The 25963-nt window shown below is 53.8% G+C and overlaps 1 protein-coding gene across 1 annotated transcript; it reads right to left on the bottom strand.

The window, feature by feature from the left end:
- Nucleotides 1-1098: 1098 nt before the first annotated feature.
- CAPN1 (calpain 1) lies at nucleotides 1099-24091 on the bottom strand. The gene is made up of 22 exons (XM_081241029.1): nucleotides 23515-24091; nucleotides 22499-22766; nucleotides 22275-22344; nucleotides 21891-22009; nucleotides 20193-20326; nucleotides 19937-20105; nucleotides 19008-19091; nucleotides 18573-18658; nucleotides 18140-18214; nucleotides 17841-18001; nucleotides 7849-8030; nucleotides 6942-6953; nucleotides 5938-6149; nucleotides 5800-5839; nucleotides 5158-5223; nucleotides 5014-5071; nucleotides 4159-4223; nucleotides 3691-3759; nucleotides 3355-3433; nucleotides 2621-2737; nucleotides 2273-2331; nucleotides 1099-1903 (listed from the first exon to the last, which is right to left on the bottom strand). Exons 2-22 carry the CDS (start codon nucleotides 22763-22765, stop codon nucleotides 1877-1879), a joined length of 2151 nt encoding a protein of 716 aa, XP_081097155.1. The 5' UTR covers nucleotide 22766; nucleotides 23515-24091; the 3' UTR covers nucleotides 1099-1876.
- Nucleotides 24092-25963: the final 1872 nt, after the last annotated feature.

The raw sequence follows: 25963 nt of genomic DNA, 5'->3' as shown, positions 1-25963 counted from the left end.
AATGCTTGGAGGTCACATGAGGGAGTGCCAGTGATTACAGCTGCTTGCCCCTCCCCCACTTCCCTGGAAGTCTGAGGCTGCATAGGAGACACTTGGAAAAAAGTCCTTGAAAAATGCCCAAATAGGGCAACCAAGAGGAAGCCCTGCTCTCCCTGCCCCGATCCCAGGTACTCTCAGGCTGGGGGTGTGGGAGGGGGCAGGGTCTTCACTCATCCAGACCCACAGTGTTCCAACCTCTCATCAAAGGAAACCCAATACAGAGAACTAAGCGGGTGGGGCCTGGTGCACCAGGCTCCCCACCCCTCCACCTGGCCCCTCTCACAAACCAGCCCAGGATCCCAGGAAGTGATGGACCATTCCTCTTACTGATGAGGATGCTGAGGCCTAGCAGGACTTGCCCAGGGACGCCCAAAGGCAAAATGCAGATTCCAGGCCCTGTGCCCGACAGTCTGCCACTCGGGGCTCCACCTGGGGCTCCTAGTGGCCGAGGGCAGCCCCCACCCCCAAGCTGGGCTCCTTCAGTCTTTGCTCTGCAGACGCTGCCCCGGTTTGCGGCTCACCCCTCCCCACGCTGTCCCAGCCCCTCCTCTACCCCCACCTCAACCTACTCTTTGTCTTATCTCTGGTAAGAACAGCTGGGATCCCAGAGGGGCTGGAGCAGCTTATATAAGCTGCGGGTGTCTGGGTCACAGGGGCAACTCCCCTCCCCCACCCGAGAAGACTTAAAGGAGGCTCTGTGTTCTGGGGAGCTTCCTGGGAGTCAGGTTTGCGCTAAGTAGGGGTTTGGGTTTGAGCCAGAGCCACATGGGCAGAGTGTGCAGGGAAAGAAGGGGTCAGGGCTTAGAGGAGGGGGGCATGGAGGACCAGCAGGGCCATGTGGGACCTCAGCAGTATGGCCCTGTCCCTGCAGCGGGGGCCCCATCCTCCCCTCCCAGATGCCCAGGACTCCAGCAGAGGTGCGAGCCTCCAGGGCGATGGGGAAGGGGATGGAGGGCAGGGCAGGGGCGGGGGTGAGGCCCTGAGCAGTCCCTGCAGGACAAGGCTTGCTGTGCCCTCCTGGGCAGCAGGTTTAGGCAGAAACACACTCCAGAGTCAAAGGTGGGGCCGTTTCCTTTATTATTTGGGGTTTCTCTGCATGGAAACATGAGACTGCCCCACCCCATGCCCAGGTGCCTCTGGCACCCCCATAGGTGGTACATCAGTCCCCACAGAGGCCCCTTTGAAATCACCAATATAAAAAAGGAGGGAGGGAGGGAGGGAGGGAGGGAGGGAAGGCCTGACCACCCCGCAGGCCAGGCCGCTCCTGGTCGGCAAGTGGGGACAGGGCTGGGGGGAATGTGGGGCAGAGGGGGGCACTGGCTCCGGCACAGGAAGGAACAGGCATTCATTCCCAGCCCTGCGGAGGACGCCCCAGCTGGGAGGGTGCTCCGCACGGCTACGTGGCAGGTGTGCAGAGCTAGTGGTTATAGTTTAAAGGCTGCAGGTGGGGCATGGTGGGCTTGGGGGTGGAATGGGTGGCCTGTGGAGGGAGGGGAGGGGACACATCAGGATGTCCAGAGGCCTGGGGCTGTCTGCTCCCCCTGGGGCCTCATCCTGAGGCAGGAACTAGCAAAAGCTGCCTTCCCGGTTTGGCAACCAGAGGGGATGGGGGAGTCCATCTGAGCCCGTGGCCAGTGGAGGCAGGGAGGGCCACACAGCTCTGCCCAGAACAAATGAACCGGGGCGGCCGGGAGGTGAGGACGAGGAGGACGAGGCCGCCTCCTGCTCCAAGGAAGGCACTTGCAGCTGGTGTGGCCTGGTGTGGCGTGGCGGGAAGGCACGGCCCGGCAGACGAGGAGGGCAGAGAAGCACAGCAAGGGGCTCATGCAAGAGCCCCTCATGCGAACATGGTCAGCTGTAACCACTGCCGGGCAGAGGGCGGAGAGAGGGGTCAGCCAAGGCAGAAACCCCAAGTCCGGCCTCCCAGCTCCATGGCTCGGGAGTCGCCATCGCCTCACCCCCTTGAGGGTAGGTGGGAGAGGGACCCTCCCGGGGGAGGGGGGCGGGGCACCCTCTTACCTCCTTGACCCCTGGGAGCCCAGGCTGCTGGCTCCTGTACAGGCCTCCAGGGGTCTGGCCCATCCTTCCCAGGACCCAGACACCCAAGCGTGTCCTTGCAGGACCCAGGTGGCCGGCCTTAGGGCTGGCGCTGAGGCCGCAGCCTCCAGCCCAGGAGGGTAAGAAAACACTGCCCCTGAGCACCTTCCCCAACCCGACCGGAGGACAGCCCTACCTTAAACAAGTCAAAGGTCACGACTCCATCCAGATCCGTGTCCAGAGTCTTGAAAAACCCTGTGTGTTCAAGAAATGATGACATGGGGCTGAGAACTCAGTGGGACCTTCAGGCAGGGCCAGGACCGGGCCCCACCTCCTGCCTCACCCCCACCTCCCCAAAGCCGCAAGCTCTCTCACCCTCACAGCAGGGGAACAGCCCTTCCTGCTGCTCGAGAGCCCCCTCCAGAGTTCCCACCCAACTCCCTGTCGCCTGGCACTCAGCCTGCCTGGACCCCACCTCCCCGAGACCCTCGTTGGGGACGAGCTGGGGACCGAGCTGGAGGGGGGAGCCGACGGGGACACTCACGGAACATGGTCTCCAGCCGCACTAAGCAGCACACGAAGTTATCAAAGTCCACAGCCAGGTCGGGCTCCGAGTAGCGGGTGATGATGAGCTCGTAGAGCTTCTTGTTGAGCTTGAAGCCTGGCGCAGGAGAGCAGGTGAGGGCCAGGGAGGTGCAGCCGGGCCAGAGGGGGCGGAGAGGGGGACTGAGGCTGGGCAGGGTGAGCCCCAGGGCTGGGGGGCATGAAGACCTCCTGGGCAGGGCCGGGAGCTGGGCAAGTGCTGGTCCAGAGGGAGCTTGAGGACCCAGACTGTGCCAGGGAAGCAGGTGCTGGCCATCAGGGCCCAGGGTCCAGTTTCATTTGTTCTGACGTGGGACTGAGGATGAGCCCTGCACTGCTCCCTCTGGAAGCTCTGGAGGCCAGCTCCACTCCTCCCTGGCTGTGTGGCCTCAGGCCAGTCACTACCCCTTTCTGAGCTGCACTTTTCTCTGCTCAATGGGATAATAATTAAAGACCCTATCCTCATCAGGCTGCAGTCAGAACAAAAGGAAATGCTGATTAAGCGCTTGGCTCAGTCACCAGGAGAAAAAGGCAGTAGATGGCTGTTACTACTTCACCACCATTGCCATCACCCCCCCACCCAGGGACAAGGGCTAGTGGGCGGGCCACCGCCCTGGGTAGCTGTAGCTGTCAAGAGAAGCGAGCCAGGGCCATCTCCCTGGGGCTCCACGAGTGCCACCAGCCCTCAGGCCTCACCTGCAGACTCGATGGCCATCCGCATCTCGTAGGCACTCATGCTGCCCGACTTGTCCAGGTCAAACTTCCGGAAAATGGACTGGGGGGGTGGGGGTGGGGGGCAGAGGGTGAGGGCTTGGCGAGCATCCAGCCCTTCCCGTCTGCCCAGGGTGGAGGGCTGACGAGGGTGGAGGGGAGAGGCCCGAAGGGGGTCAGCCACTGGGATATGTGGGCTCGGAGAGGCAGACCCAGGGCAAGGGCCTAGTCCACACAGCTGGTCTGGGAGCCGGAGCCCGGCCGCCTGCTGTGACTGAGGCTGCAGAGGAGGGGAGGGTGCTGCCAGCAGGGACCACCTACCAGGTAATTCCGGATGCGGTTCCACAGGATGTTGAACTCCACCAGGCCCAGCTTCCCGTTGCCATCACGCTGGGCGGCCGTTAAGAAGAAAACTCCACAGCTTAAACCAGGTACTGGGTGAGTGAGCACCGGGGACAGCAAGACGAGGAGGGGGAGGGGAGAAGCGGCAGGAGCCCGCAGATGGCTGCCTGGGGCCAGGCCTGAATCAGGGTGGCTGGGAGGGGCTCAAACAGAGCACCAGCCTCAGGGTCACCTGCAGACGAGGCCCTGCCCGCCTCTCAGTGGACACGGGCCTGTGCCTCGGGCCCCGCCCCACCCCGATCAATGGGAAGATGCCAGGAAGGAACTGGTCTGTCCACACTTGTCCCTTTCTCTGTGCTGCTCCTGGGATGGGTCACCCAGGGCTCTCCCCATGCCTCCATCCCAACCCAAAGCCCGGCTCAGGGGGCAAAAGCAAAGGGAGGATACGTCCATGAGATTCACCATGCTGCGGCAGGACTCCAGGCTGAAGCCCTTGGTCCGCAGGTCTTTGTCTGCAAGAAAAACCAGCCCCGACACCTCAACCCAGCCGGCTCCCTGGGCCTGCCCCGTGCTGGGCACACTGGTGGGACAAGGGTCCGGGAGGCACCATTCCCGTCCCCTGGTGTGTAAAATCTAGGCCAGTAGGTGTGTAGGATTGTTTCCATCATCAGAAAGAAGAGTTTAAGGCATTTTAGCAGTCAAGCCGGTGTCCCAACAGGCACGGCAACACCACCATTAGACCCGAGTGAAAAGGAACAGTGCTAAATAGAAGTGAAAGAAACACAGTAGAAACGTGCAGCATAGGTGGTCACGGCAGGGGTGGGGTTTGCTGCAGGCCTCGAAGGCTGAGAAGAGCAAGAGAGGGGTTCTGGGCTGAGGGAACAGCATGGACAGAGGTCGGAGGTGAGAGGTCAGAGGCGGGGGCAAAGGGAAGGTTGCAGGGCAGTTGCCTTCAGTTTTGCACATTGGGGAGTGAAGCCGGCCACCTGCCTTCTGGGAGGAAGGGGCGCCCACACACTGGCCCTAAGGTGCTGTCAGCCGGCTAAGCTTCTAATTACACCAGGCACAGCGCTGAGGCACGGAGAACAGCAAGACGGCACGAGGAGTTTGGGAGGAAAAAGGGGGTGAGCAGGCCTCAGAAAGGTGGTGGAGGGTGCCCCACCCACGAAGACCAAGGGGTTGGGTTCAGCCCAGGGTGGGAGCCGAAGGCTAGATTCTGGAGTTTGGAGGAACGGAGGCGGGGGGGTAGGGGGGTTGGGAAGCAGGACATGGGGTGGAGGGCGGCCACTCAGGGATGCTCACGTTTGCTGATGATCCTGTTGAGGATGGTCTGCAGCTCCTTGACGCTGATCTCCATGTCCTGGGGGAAGAGGGAGGATGGCACCCACTCTGGGGAAAGGCTGCCCCTCGGTGCCCTCGAGCACCCGTCCACCACGCCCAGCCTACCTCCCCTGCCAGTTGTCTGAAGAGGGATTTGAAGTTCTCATCAATCTCCTCTTCTGAGAGCACTTGCTGGATGGAGAAGCGGGGGACAGCAGGTCAGGGGTACCCCAGCCTGGCCCCTGCATGGGCAGCTGCTGGAGGCAGGGCTGGGACCACTTATCAGCTATGTGTCACTTCACCTCTGAGCCTCGCTCTTCTCATCTGTAAAATGGGAACCTGGCCCCTACTCTATCCCTGCCCAGGCCTCTGTGGCCTAAATGTGGAGGGTGAAGTTCAGCTCAATGATGAACAGTGAGGCTTTGATTCCCTGCTGCACGACCTTGGGCAAGTTCCTTAACCTCTCTGAACCTGAGTTTCCCTCTGAGGGGGTAGTGACAGCACCGTGACACAGCTGTTATGGAGGAAACGGGGCGACCCAGGTAAAGAGCTCAGCACAGACCCAGCAGAGAGCAAGAACCCAGGGACCCTGTGCCATCATTACCACAAAGTCCTTTGCAAACTGTAAAGTGCGGGGCAAATGAGGGTTTAGTATTACTCTTACGGCTCCTGCCAGGAGGGGCTCTGAGCTGCCAGCCGGAGCCCAGGGCACAGGACACCCAGGGTGAGGGAGAGGAGGAGGGTGGCTGGTGGGGGCAGGGCACGTACCTCGTCAGGGAGATTGGCCTGGATCTGGTCGTCCAGCTCTCTGCAGAGGGTGGGGAGACAGGGGGCCAGTCAGCAGTGGCGGGGGGGCAGGAGGGGCGTGGGGGGGTGCAGAGAGCGGGGAGGGGGGCTTCTACTCACTGGGTCCCAGCGCTCTTCTCTGAGAAGAAACGCAGCACAAAGTCGCCCTCCTTGTTGGGCTCGAAGGTGGACGGCACCACCACATACTCCCCGGGTGGCAGGCGGAAGCGGGTGCTGACCTCCCGCAGGTTGATGAACTGCTCGGAGCGGGCCCGAGACGCGTTGGCCAGGAAGAAGTCCCGCTTCAGGTGCACGGCCGGCTGGCCCATCAGCTGGCGAGAGGGAAGGAGGGAGCGGGGGCCGCAGCTGCCCACTCAGCCCACCCTTAGGAGCTGCCCCCAGACCCAGATCCAGACCCAGACCCAGATCCAGACCCCAGGCTCCAGGTTCCGGCCAAGCAGCTGGAGAGCTGTGTCACGGCTCAGTCACCCAGAGGCTACCCGACCCTGACAAGTCATAGTACTTGTTGCCTCATCCGTAAAATGGGGGTAACAGCCCTGCCTACTGCACCAGGTGGAGGGGGAGGAGACACCATGAGGTGAATGTAGATACTGTGACACCATGAAATAACTTTTTCATTATCCTTACCCGGAGCTTCCCCTATGTCAGACACTGCAGGGCCTTTTACACATGTCACCTCACTTAACGCTCGTGACAACTCATTTTACAGACACTGACGCCAAGGCTTAGAGCCTAAGCGACTTGCTCAAGGGTACAGAACACTCAGCCCACTACCAACCTGCTCCGAACCAGCACCCCAGATGGCCTCAGCGTAAACAGTAAGACAGGAAGAGCCTCACGGGTGTGTGTCAGGTGGGGCTCTGAGGGCCAGGGTTCAAAGCCAGCTCCCTTACTTATTACCTGCTCTGACCCCCAGGAGGACAGTGCTTGCTCTGCCCACTGAACAGCGGGCAGGGGGGTGGGGGCACTGTGTTAGCCCCAAAACGAGGAGACTTCTTAGCTCTCTACGTGTGGGCTTGCCGCCGTCCTGCTCCCTCTGGGCACCATCGGGCCATGTGTGTTCAAGGGTGTGTAAATCCAGGCGAGTCAGATGCCACACCTACCTCCGGAGGGACCTGCCAGAGAGACGAGGGAAGTTAGAGATGCTTGCTTGGCCCAGGGGCAGACGCTGTGGTGTGTGCTGGGCAGTGGCCCTGAGTTCTTAAGATGAAAATGATGGGATGAGGAGACCAGGAGACAGGGTCCTGGACAGGGGCCAGTGTTGACCCAGACCTGTATTCATGCCAGAGAGGGACCCCAGCGACCCCAGGAGGGAGTCCCAGGCGGGGCCCTCTTTGTCTCTGGAATGCCCTGCACCTCAGCTCTGAACCAGAGCCTCCAGGACTGCCCCCCAGGGCGGCCAACTGCAGAGTCCTCCAGCCCAGGGACATTGGAGGTCCACCCCAATCTGCTGCAAGGGGCTGTGGGCCTGGGCTGAGGCTGCAACTGTCCTTTACCCCCACCAGGGAGATCCAGAAGTTTCTGTCTTGAATACAGTGCGTGAAGCAGGGCCCTCCATGGCCAGCCTCGGCATACATACTTCCAAGACAGGGAACTCACTACTCCTTCAGGGAAGACCACTTGCCTACTTCTTTCTGAAACTGAGTCAAAGTCTTCCTCCCAGGTGTCAGCTAAGGCAGATCCCTCTGCCCAAAAGCAGCCATGCAGCCTCTAAGGACAGGGGAGAATCCCAGAATCCTCCCCTCTCCTAGCTAAACATCTTCCTCATCCTCCATCTGCCCCACGGGCTGAATTTTAGGCCCCTGGCTGCCCCAGTCCTGGCGGAGGGCCTCAGCAGGTGCTTCCCGAAGGCTCTGTCTAGGGCTGCGTGCCTCAGGGGTGTGACTGGCCCCGGTGGCTCAGGATGGGTGGGCGCCGCCTTGTCCTCTGGCGCCCCTGGCGCCCCCTGGCGGAGCTCGCCGGGAGGCCGCTTTCTCTGCCGGGTGCTGGGCGATCCGCCCGCTCTCTCACCTCGTAGACAGCAAAGCCTATGGTCTCCATGTCGCGGCCAAATCGGCGCTCCCGACGGCGGTGCTTCTGCATGAGGGCGAGCAGGAAGCTGCAGCCTGACTCCCGACCTCTGTAGTCGTCGTCGTCTGGGTCATCCGTCTCCTCCAGCCGGATCTTGAACTGGGGGTTCACCCAGAAGGTGGCTGCAGGAGGTAGGGAGGCGGGAGCAGAGGAGAAGCAGAGCAGTCCCCTCAAGCCTCCCCTCCCCCATGTTTTCATTCATTCATTCATTCAACAAATATTACTGTGGCCACTGTGTGCCAAGTGACAGATGTGCCACAGGGACACACAGGGTCCCTGCCCTCATGAGCTCCCATTCCAGAATGAACCAGAGGCAAAGCATGAACAAGTCAGGTTAGTTAATGGAACAATTACAAAGAAAGCAAGCTGAAGTCGGGCAGGGAAGGAATCTTCGAGGTGACATTTGAGCTGAGACCTGAAGGGGAAGCCCTGGGAAGCCTAGGCAGAGGGAGAAGAAAAGACCCACACCTGGGGCTCCAGTGAGCACAGGGGATCCAGGGAGGTTGGCAGACGTTGGGGGAAGCAGGGTTGGTGATAAGAAGTATGGATTGAATCAAAGAGCAAAAGGACTCCCTGACAGGTTTGCACTGGGAGGGGCATGATTGGATCAGGATTTTAGAAGGTGGCTGCAGGAACTTCCCTGGTGGCGCAGTGGATTAAGTCTCTGTGCTCCCAGTACAGGGGGGCCGGGTGCGAGTCCTGGTCAGGGAACGAGATCCCACACGCATGCCGCAACTAACAGTTCATGTGCCACAACTAAGGAGCCCTCCTGCTGTAACTAAGGAACCCGCCTGCTGCAACTAAGGAGCCGTCAAACTGCAACTAAGGAGCCCTGGAGCCACAACTAAGGAGCCTGCCTGCTGCAACTAAGACGTGGCACAACCAAATAAATAAATATTAAAAAAAAAAAAAGAAGGTGGCTGCTGTGTGGACAGTGACTTAGAAGAGGGCGAAAGAAAGCAGGCTCTGAGAGGAGGCCACTGAGCTGCAAGGGCTGAGGGGGACTTGCATTTCTGGCAATTTAGTGATTCAGCTACCTGAACAATCCTCCTGACTAAAACAACCAAGTGCTGCAAAACTTCTTTTTTTTTTTTTGCGGTACGCGGGCCTCTCACTGTTATGGCCTCTCCCCTTGCAGAGCACAGGCTCTGGACGTGCAGGCTCAGCGGCCATGGCTCACGGGCCCAGCCGCTCCACGGCATGTGGGATCTTGCCAGACCAGGGCACGAACCTGTGTCCCCTGCATCGGGAGGCGGACTCTCAACCACTGCGCCACCAGGGAAGCCCCCAAAACTTCTTCTTAAAGGCACCAATAAGTCCAGCATTTCCCCCTCCCCACATACAAAATTAACATTAATCAAAAAGATAGATAATAAGCAAGGATGTGGGGACTTCCCTGGTGGTGCAGTGGTTAAGAATCCGCCTGCCTATGCAGGGGACATGGGTTTGAGCCCTGGTCTGGGAAGATCCCACATGCCACGGAGCAACTAAGCCCGTGCACCACAACTACTGAGCCTGTGCTCTAGAGCCCATGAGCCACAACTACTGAGCCTGTGTGCCACAACTACTGAAGCCCACACGCCTAGAGCCTGTGCTCCACAACAAGAGAAGCCACTGCAATGAGAAGCCCGTGCACTGCAACAGAGTAGCCCCCGCTCTCCACAGCTAGAGAAAGCCTGTGCACAGCAATGAAGACCCAATGCAGCCAAAAATAAATAAATTTATAAAAAATTAAAAAAAATAAACGAGGATGTGGAGAAATCAGAACCTCAGGCATAGCTGGTGGGAATGTAAAATGATGCAACTACTTTGCATAATAGTCTGGCAGTTCATCAAATGGTAAAACACAGAATTACCATATGACCCTGCGATTCCACTCCTCTGGGGGTGGGGTGTGTCTGTATATCCAAGATTAATGACAACATACACCCACACAAAAAACATGTGACTGTTCCAAGTAGCATTATTTATAATTGCCAAATGGTAGAAACAACCCAATTTAAACAAAATGTGATATAACCAAACAATGGAATATTATTCAGCAATTAAAAGGAATGGAGTACTGACACATGCTACATAACATGGATGAACCTTGAAGACATTATGCTAAGTGAAAGAAGCCAGTCACAAAGGACAACGTGCTGTATGATTCCATTTATATTAAATTATTGTTGGGAACAAGCAAATTCAGAGAGACAGAAAGTAGATTAGTGGTAGCCTGGAAATGAGGGGGAGGAGGGGCTTGGGAGTAACAGCCAGGGGGTACAGGTTTTCTTTTGGGGGTAATGAAAAGGTTCTAAAATTGATGTGATAATGGGTGCACAGCTCTGTGAATATAGTAAAGGCCACACTGGACTTTACACTATAAATGGGTGAATTATGTGGTATGTGCATTATATTTCAATAAAGCTGTTTTAAAACATGGAAACTGGGAGCCATGAAAGGTAAATAATGTCAAAGGATTTCTGCAGACTCCTAGAGGTCTTGAGTCCTGCCTGGGCTCAGGGGCAGGAGATGAGGTCCAGTAGGAGATCACAGCCATAAAACTGGAAGCTCCATGAGGAATGCCAGCAGCGTAAGTGTGAAAGAAAAATAAAACCACTGGGAGGAAGTGAAACATTCTCTGAGGATTTATAACCACAAGCCAGCCTTCTCATGAGCTTGCAGATTTAATTCAGGCTGCCCATGAGGTCAAAAAAAAAACCTTAAGGAGAAAACTTATTTTTAAGAGTCCTGGGTTGGGAGTATCCCAGGTGACTGGCAGAAACACTAGAGGAACTTAACTTCATCCAATAACTCAAACAACTCCTGAAGATAAACTTCTAGGTCAAAAAAGCCAAAAACCTCAGAAGGCTGAGAACCAGCAGCCACAATGGATGAACCTCATGATGGCTGAGAATGAGCAGCGATGAACAACAACTCACCAAGACTTCAGATACTGAAATTATCAGACACAGAATATGAAAGACTAGGTTTACTATACTTAAAGAAATAAATGAGATGCTTAAATATATGAGCAAGAATGAACAGATTAGAAAAAGAGCCATTAACACTTCCAGAAATAAATTTTTCAAGTGAAATTAAGTATTTGTTGGAACGATTAACCAACAGCAAAAAAGAAAATTAGTGCATTGAGAATGGATCTAAAGAAACTACCCAGAATGCAATCCAAGGAGATTCAGAGATGGAACATTTAAGAGATGTTAAGAGATCTGGAGGATTGACTGAGGAGGTCCAGCTTACATTTGATTGGCACTCCAAAAGGAGAAAATAAAGAGAGTAGGAAGGTGATATTCTAAAAGATCATGGCTAACAATTTTCTAGAATTGTTGAAAGACATCAATCTTCATACTCAGGGAGCTCGACCAATCCAAAGCATAATAAAAAGAAATCCCCACCTCAACACATCATGGTCAAATTGTAGAATATCAAAGAAAAAGAATCTTAAAAGTGAGAAAAGACAAACCATTTCAGAAGGCATGGTAGACAATCAGACTCCCGACTCACACAGTGACAGTGGAAGCAGAGTGAAGAGTAATAGCATATTCAGGTAAGTGAAAGTAATGTCAATTCAGAGTTCTATATCCAGAGAATTGTCAAGAATGAGCACACTATAAAGGCATTTTATACAAGTACTGAGAAAGTTTATCGCCAAAAGACCCTCAGTAAAAGAAATTCAAAAGGATATATTGCAGACAGACAGAAAATGATCTCCGATGAAAGGTCTCACCATTCATGAGAATAGTGAGCAAAAATACTGATATTATGTGGGTAATCAATCAAATACGGGCTATACCAAATAATGGGGATGATGATGGTGCTTAATTTAGGACAGGCAGAAAACTGTTAAGAATTAAAATACTAGCTAAAGATAGCAGATTGAACAAAGGGAGGGTGTGATCCAACTTAAATACTCTCAAGTCTTTACATTATTCAGGTGGAGGGTAAAGATACTGATCGACTAACTTTGGAACTTATTAAGCAAGCCCTTCTGTCTTCCAAACTCAGAGGGAAAAACTAGCAGAGGGAAAAGAAAAAATTCAATCCAAAAGAAGGCAGAGCAGGAGGGACAAATCAAAAATGCATAGTAAGTCTGCTGAAATAAATACAAATATATCAGTAATCACTATGAATGTAAATGGATTAAACTTTCCAATCAAAGGACAATGTTTTCCAAATTCAACTATTAAAAAAACCAGTTATATGCTACTTATGAGAGATAACTAAAACACTGAGCTATAGAAACGGTATAACAAGACATACCACAAAAGTACTAGCAGTAACTAACAGAAAACTGCAACAGCGTAGTAACACAAACTGAAACAGACTTGAAAGTACAAAGAATTATTAAAGATGAAGGTGGTCACTAGATAGTAAAAAAAAAAAGTTTAATTCACTAGGAACTTATAACAATTTTAAACTTGATGTACCTGGCTCAACATATGCAAAGAAAAAGAACTGACAGAAATAAAGGGAGAAATTGGCAAAGCTAGTAAGATGGTGTGAGATTTTATTATCCCTCTTCCAATAATGGATAGATTAAGCAGACAAAGTAATCAATAAGTTTGATATAATGAACAATTATAGAAGATTCCCCCTAATATTCAGAGAACAGTATACTGGTCAAGAGAACAGACTCCAGGTTCCCACTGACAGGGTTCAAATCCCAGCTTTGCCACTTATTAGTGAGTTTGGCAAATTACTTAATCACTGTGTCTCACTTTCCTTATCTGTAAAATAAAAACTCACCACATGCTGGGCCACAGCACCAGCTTCTGTTTATTTCAAACCTATGATCTCATATAGATCATATTTTCTGACTGCAAGGAAATTAAGTTAAAAATCAACAATAAAATAATAACTGGGAGGTTTGATTATTGATTCAATCTCTTAAGTGTTACAGGTCTATCCAGATTTTTTATTTTTCTTGAGTCAATTTTCGTAGTTTGTTTCTTTCTAGGAATTTGTCAGTTTCATCTAGGTTATCTAATTTGTTGTCATACAATGGTTTACAGTATTTTCTTATAAATCATTTATTTCTGTTGGGTTGATAGTGATGTTCTCTCTTTAATTCCTGATTTTAGTAATTTGAGTCTTCTGTCTTTTTTCTTGTTCAGTTTGGCTAAAGGTTTGCACTTCTTGCTGAGCTTTTCAAAGAACCAAATGTTGGTTTCATTGATTTTTCTCTATTGTTTCTCTGTTTCATTTATTTGGCTTTCTTCTGCTTGCTTTGGGTTTAGTTTGCCCATTTACTAGTTTCTTAAGGTGGAAAATTAGGCAATTGTTTTCAGTTCTTTCTTTTTTAATATAGGTACACAGTGCTTTGATTACTATTCTATGTGATTTCTCATTTACATTACTATTTCTTTTGATAAACTAACTCATTCTACGGGGCCAGCATTACCTTGATACCAAAGCCAGATAAAAACATCACAAGAGGGCTTCCCTGGTGGCGCAGTGGTTGAGAGTCTGCCTATCGATGCAGGGGACACGGGTTCGTGCCCCAGTCTGGGAAGATCCCACATGCCGCGGAGCGGCTGGGCCCGTGAGCCATGGCTGCTGAGCCTGTGCGTGCGGAGCCTGTGCTCCACAACGGGAGAGGCCAAAACAGTGAGAGGCCCGCGTACCGAAAAAAAAAAAAAAAAAAGAACTACCATGACATCCAGCCATTCCACTCCTGAGTATTTTTCCAAAGAAAATGAAAACATTAATTCAAAAAGACAAACACTGGATGATTTTGTTTATATGTGGAATCTACAAAAAACAAAACAAATGAAAAAACACAGCTAAACAGTAACAGAGTCAGAGATACAAACAGATGGTTGCCAGAGAGGAGGGGGAGAGAGAGAGAAGACAGATAGGTAAGAGAGATTAAGAGGTACAAACTTTCAATTACAAAACAAATGAGTCACAGATATGAAATGTACAGTGTGGGGAATATAGTCAGTAGTTTTGTAATATCTTTGTATGGTGACAGATGACAACTAGATTTATTGTAGTGATCGTTTTGAAATGTACAGAAATATCGAATCACTATGTTGTGGACCAGGAACTCACATAGCATTGTAGTTCAATTATCCTTCAAAAACAAACAAACTCATAGGAAAAGAGATCACATTTGTGGTGATCAGAGGCAAGGGGTGGGGGCAGAGGGAATTGGATGAAGGTGGTCAAAAGGTATACATTTCCAGTTTTAAAGTGAATAAGTGCTAGGGCTGCAATGTACAACATGATAAATAGAATTCACACTGCTATACATTATATATGAAAGCTGTGCAGAGAGTAAATCCTAAGAGCCTAAGAGTGCTCATCACAAGGAAAAAATACACTTTTTCTATTTCTTTAATGTTGTATCTATATGAGATGATAGATGTTCACTAAACTTACTGTGGTCATCATTTTATGATGTATGTGAGACAATTCATTATGCTGTGCATCTTATACAGGGCTGAATGTCAATTACATCACAATAAAACTGTAAAGAAAAAAAAGACGTCATAAAATAAAGTCTAAAAATAAATCCAAAGAAAGCAGAGGAATAAGATAACAAGCAAGAAAGCAAAGATTAATAATATAGAAAAAAATACTAAAAAGGATCAATAAAGTAAAAAAATCATTTCTATTTAAAGACTAATATTGACAAACCCCTCACAGGATTAATAAAAACAAAAGAGACAATGCCAACAAGCAACATTATCAATAAAAGAGATGATATCATTACAGAAGAGGTATGGTATATTAAGCATGACTTCACGCTAATAATTGTGAAAACAATATGCAAAGGATAAACTTCTAGAAAATGAAACTCATCAAAATAGTCTCAAGAGGAAATAGAAGACCTGAATAATTCAATCACCATTAAAGATACTCAATAACAAAAGTTAATGTTCACACAAATAAAAGAGCGGGCCTGACAGCTTTATAGACCAGTTCCACCAAACATTCAAGCAAAAAATCATACCCACCTTATGCAAACTCTTCTAGAAAACAGAAAAAGAGAAAACATTTCCCAGTTCACTTTACCAGCCAAATACAGCACCAATACCAAAACCAGACAAGGTAAGCATGAGAAAGGAAAACTACAGGCAAATCTCAGTCATGAACATGGATGTAAAATTATTGTATAAAAAAAGTTATGTCATGACTCTGTTGTTTCTATCTCAGGAATGTAAGGTTAATTTAATATTAGAAAAGTGATCAGTGTAACTTACCTTTTTAACAGATAGAAGAAAAAAGCTAATCTAATAATAAAGTATTTAATAACATTAAGCTTCATTAATCTGATAAAAGGTGCATACAAAAATGAAAACAAGGGCTTCCCTGGTGGTGCAGTGGTTGAGAGACCGCCTGCCAATGCAGGGGACACGGGTTCGTGCCCCAGTCCGGGAAGATCCCACATGCCACGGAGCAGCTGGGCCTGTGAGCCATGGCCGCTGAGCCTGTGCGTCTGGAGCCTGTGCTCCGCAACGGGAGAGGCCACAACAGTGAGAGAGGCCCGCGTACCGCAAAAAAAAAAAAAAAAAGAAAAGAAAACAAGGGGCTTCCCTGGTGGTGCAGTGGTTAAGAATCTGCCTGCCAATGCAGGGGACACGGGTTTGAGCCCTGGCCCAGGAAGATCCCACATGCCGTGGAGCAGCTAAGCCTGTGCACCACAACTACTGAAGCCTGCGCACCTACAACCAGTGCTCCACAACAAGAGAAGCCACCGCAATGAGAAGCCTGCGAACCACAACGAAGAGTAGACCCCGCTCACTGCAACTAGAGAAAGCCTGTGCACAGCAACGAAGACCCAAAACAGCCAAAAATAAATAAATAAATTTATAAGCAAAAACAAAAACCCAGAGTAGAAAAGTTTTTAGTGATGAAATCTACAGTCAACATTTACTAGTAAAAACTTTTCCTTTGAGAGAGGGGTAATACCAGGACATAGCCAGTGCTAGTCAGCATGCTGCAGGCCTGGCCAGCACACTAAACAAGAAAATGCAACAAAAATAATAAGAATTGGAAAAGAAACAAATTCATCACTCTTCTCAGGTTCTATACTGTCAGTTAGAAAAGCAAAAAGAATCTACAGAAAAATGAGTAAAGTTAATTACAGTTTAACAAGTTTGCTGGATACAGAATAAACTTAAAAGGTCAGCTGCATGCTACAGTATCAGCAACTACTTGGGAGAGGTAATTTTAAAGGAGATACCATTTACAACAGCAACAAGATGATAATGTATCTAGGAATAAATCTCAACAGATGTATAAGCCCTTTATGATGAAAGACATTAAAGAAGGCCTAAATAAATAAAGAGATATACCACATTCTTGGATAAGAAGACTCAAAATTGTAAAGATATCAATTCTCCCCAAATGGGTCTGCAGAGTCAATCCAATTCCAAAGTAAAATCTCAAAAGGGCTTTTTGTAGGACTTGGTTAACTGATCCTAAAATTCACATAGAAAAAACCAAAAAAAGCAAAGAGCACGAAGAGCTAAGAGACTCCTGAAGAAGGAATTCATCCTGTCCAATTTCAGGACTTATAAATCTATAGCTACTAAACCAATGCACTCTTGGCAGTGGGATAGGCCAAGGGACAGAAAAGCAACTCAGAAACAGACCCACACATACAGTGGGGACTGTATGACGGGGCTGGTGTTGCAGGGCAAGGATGGACTTCTCAATAATTGGTACAGGGAACAGTGGTCATCTGTTTGGGGAAAAACTGAAATTAGATCCCTGTGAGGGAGAAGAATGCTTGAAAACAGAGGGCTGTGAGCCAGCCTGAGAACTGCAAAGGGGGCAGGTCATGAGAGCAGAGCTGCAGTGGTGGACGCGGCACAGCCGAAGCTGGCCAGTGAGACGCTGCAGCACCGGGGTGGGGTGGAAGCTGGACTGGAGGGGGTTAAACACCAAACTGGAAGCGAGCAAGGAAATGCCGAGGGCTGCACTCCTGAGAAATTTCACTTTGCCGGGGAGCAGAGAAATGGGCCGGGGAGTGGGTCTGAGAGTGGGTCGCCGGAGAGACGGCGACTGTTCTGAGGCAGGCAGTTCTCTCATCACGACACAGAGTGAGAGGTGACAGATGAAGGAGCGGGAGGCGTTCGGAGTGAGGGGGAAGGGAGTCTGGGGCAGAGGTGGGGGGTCCCCACGAGCAGGGACAGTTCTGCCACTGTCCCAGGCGGCAAGGCAGCAAAGGCGGGCACAGGTCCAGACAGGCTGGGGGATTTGGGGGTGGGAACGGGACGGGTGTCCCATGAAGTCAGATGAGAGTGACAGTGGAGGCAGGTCTGAGGAGAGAGTGGGAACGTACTCATAGGAGCTGCTGGGGTCATGCAAAGTGCATGACTGAGGTTTGTGTCTGTGAATTTACAGGGAAAATGCTGCCCCAGGTGTGTAACTTCTCTCCAGGCACAATCAGCGGTTCTGGAGCCGGTGGAGAGCGTTCAACTAGGGTTATGGTTGTACCAGGGAAGAGGAGCAGAGGGACCCAGGGGCCGGGAAGCTCGAGCGTTTGCAGGGGGAGGATTAAAATGGTGACTCCAACCTGGTAAGGATGAGGACTCTAGCCTGGCAAGAAGAGAAGGCGAGATGGGAGAGGAAGGATACCCCACGGATCTAGACGCCCAGGGAAAGGTGACAGAGAATCAAGGAGGGAGACAGTGGGCCAGGAGGAAGGTCTCGGAATGAGGAGTGACAGGAAGGTGGCTGGACAGCAACGAAGCCTTCTCCCCTTGTCAGCACTCTGGCTCAGACCCCAGCAAGGGAATCAAATGTGGCTCTTTGGAATTTACAAGGACATTCAATATTTCATCCTCAAAGCAAACTCGCGAGGTCAGCACAACTACCCCTACCTTACAAGCGAGGAAACTGAGGCTCAGAGAGAAGACATGTCCGGGGCAGCACGGCCCAGACCCCGCCCCCCTGCGCCCTCAAGGCCAGGTCACCTGGGTAGTTGCGGCAGCCCCCCGCGGTGCTCCCCCGCCGCCAGGTGCCCTCGTACAGGGTGGTGTTCCAGTTGCGGAACCTCTGGCTCTTGAGTGTGTCGGGCGTCAGGTTGCATATCTCCAGGCGGGTGAACTCACGCAAGAAGTCTCGGAAGGACATCCTGGGGGGTGTCGAGGTGAGAGGTGAGCCAGGGCCCCCAGCCAGGGCACCGAGGGACGTGGCACGGCTGGGTTTGGGGGGATTGGGAGCTGGGGTGCCTGTCCCCAAGAACGGCCAGACTGAAGAGGGGGCTGCTCACCAGAACTCCCCGTCCTCCATCTTGACCCGGAGCTGCTCCCGAACATAAGGGTCTACGCTGCTCCACTCCGGGGAGCTGTGGGGAAAGGGCACTGCCAGGGGCTGCCGGCCACTGACCTGCCTAGCCTCTGTCCCCGAGGCCTGTCCTCCCCTGGCCCGGGTCAGGAGGCCTCCTCCAGGCCAAGTCCAGAGATCCCAGTCCCAGGGGTTGTCTTACAGGGGCCGGGTCAGATGCCCCGAGGATGCTCACAGGCTGGGCACAGAGGCCCACACAGCCTGAGCTCTGTCAGGGCAGCCCTCAGACCCAGTCACATGCAGATGGGCCCCTCTGTCCAATCCCGAGCCCACCCTGGGTTGGCAGAGCCCCCAGCAGAAATGCCAGTGGCACTGAACAGCCTCCCCCAGCCTCCCTGGCCAGTGTCGCGGCCCCTCACCCGTCACTCCAGGCTCCTGTCCACTCCACCTCGCCCCAGGGGTTCCGCATCCGGATCAGGTTCACCATCTGGCCCCGGTAATTCACCTGTTCCCCAGAGCTCCCATCAGTGCCTGCTTCTGGAACACACTTTTAGCACCCCTTCCCTCCACCTCACCCTCGCCGAGCCCAGCTCAGCACCCAGCACCCACCATCGGAAGAACAGCTGAGAAGCCTGATGGGGAATAACCTGCTGAGGAAGGCAGCTATGTGCACAAATTAGAGTAAGTCAGGGTGGCACAAGATAAACATCTCTGGATGAGAGTCCCCAGGAGATAGAAAAGGTGCTGCAGGAGGTCAAAGGAAGAGTCGGCCTCTCCCACAGCCCTGGCCACGGGCCAGAGAGACTAGGAAGCAGGAACGGCCCTGAAGGGAAGACCTCCACGTGGGGAAGTACCTGCTTGGCCCCAGTCACAGAGTAGGCGTGGCCCTTCACTAGCTTCTTGAAGGTGACAGCCTCCATATCCAGAATGCTGGAGATCTGCAGAAAGACACACATACTATGGCCAGTGTTCCCATCCCTGGTCAGGAGATGAGCCCCGAGTCTTGGCGTTCCCTTGCACACACAACAGCTATGGAAAGTGACAGGCAGGAACCCTGACCCCATCTCAGCCCCTGGAAGGGGTGCTTCCTGCTACTCCACCAATGTTACCACTGGTGGCAGGGCCTGGGCACCCCACTGACACTGCTTTTGGCCAGAGCTGGCCAGACCCTATGCAAACATGCATGAACACATACATGCAGGCATGCATAGCCCCTGGCCTCACCACAGAGCCACGAGGTCCTCAGAGGACCTCGTGTGGAGGGACACAGTGAGGAGGAGAAGAGGGCCGAGAACAGACTAGAGTCGGGTGGGACTGGGGAAGAGCATGGGGGCGGGGTTAGAGTGGAGGAGGCAGTGATGGTGGGGGTGGAGGCTGAGATCAAGGATGAAGGAGGTCTGAGGATGAACCGTGGCAACAGAAAAGCAACTGAGGGAGTGAATGGAGTACGGGAAGAAGCGGGGGCTCACGGGAGCCGGAACTAGAAAGGAGCTGAGGTCTGAGGCTGCAAACTGGAGAGCAGACAGGCAAGGCCTTAGACGACAGGAACAAGGAGCTGAAGTCAGGAAAACAAGCTGAGGTCTGAGGTTTTGGGGACCAGGGTGATGCCAGGCATGGAGGTGGAAGATGGGACTGAAGTGATGGGTGAGGCTGGGTGAGGATCCGGGGATGGTGTGAGGTGAAGGATGGGGTCTGGAGCCAAGCCTGCAGCGAGTCTGAGGCTGGGCTGGGTAGGGAGAGGGAACCACTAGGAGACTCAGGTCACAGGATGGAGCACACTCACATCAATGGAGCAGCCCAGCAGGGAACCTCGCTCCAGCGCCTTGAGGATGATGCTGTAGAGGTCGCTGGGCGCCTTCCGCAGCTCGTACCATTCGGTGACCCCACCTGTGAAGTCCTCAAAGCCCTCGGAGGTGCTGCCTCCTGAAAGGGCCTCGTAGCTGCCATTCACCCTGTGGGAGGCCCCGGTCAGCGCTCTGTACCAAGCGGGACCCCACACTCTGGGGGTGGCCTGGAGCTCTCGCTGGGCCCCTACTCACTTGGCATAGGCCTTCTCCAGCAGGGCACTCCAGAACTCGTTACCTTGGGCAGAGTGCACGAACACCAGCTTCCCGTCCTTGGTGGGCAGCAGGTCATCCACCACCACGTCCACCCAGTCCCCAAACTGCCACAGCTGGGGGAAGAGGAGCACAGTGAGTACCTGCTTTGAGATCCCCCGGGCCTGAGCTCAAGCCTCAGCAGCTCTCCCACTTACTAGATACCTGATTCTAGGTCATATAATCCTAGACACGGGATCTGAGCAAGTTATCCTCTCTGAGCCTCACTTTCCCTGTCCACAAAAGGGAACAGCAATGCCTTCCTCATGGGAAAACTAAAGAAGATTAGGAAGGCAGTTTTTAGGGCAGCATTGTTGATATTTTTTGAAACAGACCAAGGTGCCTTTTTAGGTATGGAGAGGTTGCAAAGCCCTTGGGCCTTGGCTCTCCCGGACCCTTTTAAGGCCATGACCCCTGCCTTTCCTCCTCCCCATTCTAGGCCATGGGGGTGGGGTGGGGTGTGTGTGTGTGTGTGTGTGTGCGCGCGCGCGCGCACGCGCGTGTGTGTAGGGGGGGTTGCGGATACCTATGTAAATTAGGTGTGGAATGAAAATGTGTCATCCTGATCCTTCAACCACAAGGTGGACAGCAAACCGCAGGGTTTGCTTCATAGATGCCTTGAGGGGCAAGTTTCCCAGAGAGGTAGGAGTCGGCCCACCCAGGCCAAAAGTGACTCAGTCCTACGGCACTGTCATTCGGGGCTGTGTGTGTGCGCGCGCGGGGAACAAGGGGGCGAAGGGAGTCGGTACGCCCACCGCACTGTCTGTGAGGGAGTGAACGGGCCAATCAGAGGCCGGGGAGGAGCAGATTGGAGGAGTGAGGGGAGAGGATGGGGAAAGGGCGGTGAGGCCACGCCCCGGTGGGCCAACGCTGGCAGGTGCCACACTTGGCCAAAGTAGTTGTCACCGCACGGTGGGTCCTGCAAGTCAAGCCGTAGGCGCCGAGGCTGGTGAGGACGAGGTAGGGCAAGGGGCTCCCTGGCTAGGTGGAAGGAGAGGACACTGGGGCCAGAGATTCTCATCCAGGCTTCCTGGGGGTGTGTCTCTCCCAAAACCAGCCTACTGAGAATTCATTAGTGTGATTCGAAAAATGGGCCCTGTGCTCAAACAACATCAGGAAACGCTGGTTTAAATAGGCTTAATCCCGAGTCTCTCTTTTCTGCAAGGCTCTCTAAGAGGCTGGCGATTGCCAAAGTGCAGGCGGAGTCGGGAGTGGGTGGGTGGGTGGACTGATGCCAAGGGTGTAGATGGCCACATGTGCTGGTCGATTTTCCCCGGCAGAACACTCTCTGTTTCTCAGATAGGGAAACTGAGACCCTGAGGAGGAAAAGGAGTTGTCCCACAGGATATAACACAGAGATCTTTCTACTCTTCTAAGCACTTTTTTCCCCCGATGTGCACAAGCATCCAGGAAAACTGCCAGCCGAAATACCTGCCCAACCGTTTCACACATGACAGATTTTCACACATGACAGATCAGAGATGGAATCAAGAGGTCAAATACAATACTTTCGAGAGGGAGGACTGGCCCTGCAAGGTGTGGCCCTGAGCCACCCTAACTTCAGTGTCCCCACCACCTCCAGTGCCTGCTACCCCTCTCTCCCTCACCCCCCTTGCCCAAGGTGCATGTGGGGCTCCTCACCTGGAAATGGAAGATGCCGACATAGCCATCCTGGAAGCTTTGGCCATGTGGAACTACTCGGTGCAGCAGGGTGTCATTGAGGGTAAGGGAGGCGATGGCCGCCAGGAGCCAACAGTCCCCTGGGATGGGAAAGAGCCACGTCAGGCCTGCTCTACCAACCTGCGCCCAATGGTGCACACGAGCGCCATGCTGGGGAGACGCTGGGGTTCCCTGGGCAGAGTGCCCCTCAACTTACAGAAAAGACCCAGGAATCTGGGCAAACCAGCCCCAGCCCTGATAGCCAGAGCCTGCTTGGGCTTGCAGAAGGGAGGGGCTGAGGCAGAGCAGGAGGAACGGGTACAGGGAACCACTTCAGAAAAATACTCAAAACGCCCCAGGGCCTACCCAGTGCTCCCTGGCAGATGTCTGTGCGGGTGGCTCCATCCACGATGAACTGGGGGTTTGAGAACAGCTCCTGCAAGAGACCCAGAGTCCTGTCTCTGGGCCAGCCCCTCCTAGAAACTGGAACCCAGGTATCCCAGACCCCACTCTAGGGACCTGGAGTCCTATTCCCACTCCTCGCCCCGGAAGGGTGTAAACTGAATCCCACCCAGGGTGGCCCCTCTCACCGTGGGACGCTTCCACTTGATGCCATAGGTTTTGGAGGAGTTAGGGCCCAGGTCCTTGAAGCCCAGGCTCTGGGGCACTGGGGGGAAAGCCTCATCACGGAAGAGGGCCCCACTCTGCAGGCAGTGAGCCCGCAGCTGATCATAATCCTGGCCCAGGTACTTGATGGCGTTTTCATGGCGGCCCAGGCCCAGCTCCTTGGCCCGCTGCTTTTGCACTTGTGCAGACACCCCGGTGCAGTACACCGGAATGATGACCTCCTCAGCCATCCTGTGGGACAGATGGGCCTGCTCAGAACCCAGGCCTTCCCAGGACTAGAGCTGGGGCTCCTGTCTGCTAACACTGCCCTCCAGCCCGCTGCCAGCCTTCCTCCCCACACCTGGGGTTTCCCCCCCTCACTGTTCCTCTCACTGAATCAGGGCTGCCACCTCCCTTTGCTCCCAGAACCCTGGAGAGGGGGCTTCCCATCCCCCCAGGTATGCTAGCCACCATCTCCCTACCCCCACCCAGTGCTAACCACCTCTCTTTTCCCAGATGCCCATTGTCCTGGGTCTGCAGTCCTGTGGTCGGCCAGTCAGGGTGGGGAAGGGCGGAGCCCGAAATAATAACACAAGGAACCAAGACGGTGGGAGACCCTAGGGAAGGCCTCTTTGACTGTTTGCCTGCCTGTAACCCCCCTCCCCAAACTAGCCGAGCTCCTGTACACTGGCCCCTTTCCCTGGCTTGGGGGCTGAGTACTCCAGGCAGTCGGGGTCCCCCTCCCCAAGCTCCTGAGACAGGTTGAATGATCAGGGTTGCTGCGCCTCAGTCCTTCCCCTCCGGCCCTCCTCCAGCCCAGCGCAGCCCGGCCCCTGCGGGCAGTGAGCAACGCAGGCTGGGGCGGGCGCCGGAGCTGTGCGGCTTCCCCAGCCCCCGCCCCAGTCCCAGGCACTGAGAGAGCCCGGGGTAGAGGTAGCCCCTCAGCCCGGGAGCAGTGGCCAGGCTCCGGAAACAGCGGCCCGGGCACCCACCTCCTTACCTGGGGGAGGAGTGTTCGGGGGGTCGCTGCGGTCCCTGCGGCTGGCTTCCCCGGTGGCAGCTGAGGACAGGGCCCAACCAGGAAGAGCGCTCCTCCCCGCCCTCCTCCCGCGGCCCCTCCGCCCTTCTCCCTCCCTCCCTCCCTCCTTCTGCCCCTTCTCTTCCTCCTCCTCGGGCTCCAACCCCGCTTCCTCTCTGCCCTTCCTTATCTCTCGGGCACCTTCTCAGACTATCTCTCTAACTCACGGCGTCTCCCCGCCCCTCCCTCCGCAGACGCCGGGCCAACTGCGCGAGAGGACAAATTAGTAAAAGGCAGAGTTGTCCCCGGGGAGGGGCCAGCCCCAGTCTGGGTGGGGAGGGCTGGGGCCCGGACAGAAGGGCACCGCGGGGGATGGGGAGGGAGAGGACAGGACAGGCGGTATTTTTAACCAGGGGCAACAGCTCGAGTTGCAGGGCCGGGCGGCCCCACCCCACGCGGCGCCCCCAGAGGGCATTCCCGGGAGTCCGGCCCGGCAGCGCCGCCGCCCGCAGCCCGGGTCCGTCCCCCCGGCGCCCCTCCTCCGCGGGGCCGCAGCTGTCCCTCCGCCCCCGGCCCCGCGCGCCCTAAGCGCGGGGCCGAGATTACCTCGGGCTGAGGCAGCTGCTCGGAGGAGGGGCCGGGCTAGCAGCGAGCCGACCCCTGCCGGACGCTCTGCAAAAGGCAGCCCCACCCTGCCGGGTCCTCGCCGCAGCCTGGCTCCTGGTCAGGGCCGGCTCCCCACCCACGCCACCCACGCCACCCCCGCGCCCAGGGGCGCAGGCTCCGGGCGCCGCCACCCCGCCTTAGCGGCTCTGGGCGCCGGGCGGGGCTCGGGGAACCGGTCGCCCACGCCCGGGCTGGCTGCGTGACCTTGGGTGAGTCCCTGCCCCTCTTGGCCTTAGTTTCCCCATTCGCTCAGCGACTGTGATGAAATGAGGAACTGTGGAAGCCCATCTTTCTCTTGCTCTCTGAGGTTTCTTGAACCTGGAAGTTGCGAGGCCGGCATCCCTGCCCTCTCCTCCAAGCCCTCCCTCTCCCATCCACCTGGGAATGCCCGTGTGCCGCTTTACCCAGGAGGCGGCGGGAGAGACTGCGAGCAGGACAGTAGGCCCACCCGGGACCGGAGAGACCCCACCTCCCGAGATGCAGAAGGTGGAGAGGCGAGAAGCAGGAGGGAGCGAGACTGCAGCGGTCCAGTCCCCCAACTCAGGGCTTTTGATTGACCTTGGGGGCCCCGACCCAGCAGGTCAAAGCCCTTATATGATGTACACACAAGCATTTTGTTGGGGAAACAGTGCATAGCCTTCCTAGGATTTGAGGGCCCATGACCCCAAGAAGGTTAAGAGCCACTGATCTAATCTGACTCCATTCTCCTACTTTACAGATGAGGAAAACTGAGGCCTAAGAGAGTGTGACTTGCTCAGCTCCTTCAACTGGTGAGTCAGGGCTAGAACCAGCTTCTGAGCTCTTTGCTGTTCACCACTGGGCATTAATGTGTCCAATCTTGACTAAACCCCCGACAGGTCTTTGCCTAACAAAGACCCATGACTAAGGCAGACCAGCTCATGCTAGCGGAGGCTGCTCTCCTGGTTCAGCTTTGGGGATTAAGGAAGGTGAATCCTATTGGAAAAGTCGGAATTAACTAGTCAGTGAGGTGCTGGAAAGGGCGTTCTTAGCTGAAAGAACTGCTTGTGCAAAGGTCCAGAGGCTGGGGGAACAGGCCAATAAGGGGAATTGCAAGTGTTCCTTGTGACTGGATCACAGGGAGCAGGGGCCTGGGAGAGGAAAGATGCTCTGGAGAGGTAGCAGAGGCCACCCCTCCCCTCAAAGCCCTCTGGCTCAACCTATGTGTCCCACAGTCCTCAGAATTACTTCCACCAAACTGTCACTCCTGCTGACTGCGTTTGACTGTTCATGGGCACTGACCACCTCCTGTATGCGCAAGGCACTGTGCTCACCTGGGCATATGATGGTGAAGACCTATGGCCTTGGCTCCTTCTGAAGGAAGCAGACATCGCCTCAACTTTTAGACCCACAATTAATTGGGAAGAAGAATGGTGTGAAGGAAGCCCATAACTGACGCCTTAGCTAATCTAGGTGTTAGAAGAGGCATAAATCAGACAAAGAGAGTTATGGCAGGGGTGGGCGAGATGCCAGTGAGGGGAATTAATTGCCTTGGCATATGGAGGAACTGAAATATTCTTAGTGTTGCTTGAGCACAGAGAGAGAGAGAGAAGAGTTGTGGCAGGTCTGGGTCAGGCACGGAAGATGGATTTTGTTCTACATAGAAGGCTGATCATATTTGTACAAATGAAGGAGAAGGATGCCTGGGAGTGGGTGGATCAAACCAGGGAGATGGTAGACACAAGTGGGAAATAGATGGATTTGATAACTATTTAGGATACACCATATCAAAATGTAACTCCAACTG

Source organism: Mesoplodon bidens (assembly GCF_964165515.1).
Source record: "Mesoplodon bidens genome assembly, chromosome: 7".
Classification (NCBI taxonomy): domain Eukaryota; kingdom Metazoa; phylum Chordata; class Mammalia; order Artiodactyla; family Ziphiidae; genus Mesoplodon; species Mesoplodon bidens.
Note: the sequence above shows the minus strand (reverse complement) of the source record. Positions and strands in the feature narration are given on the sequence as shown.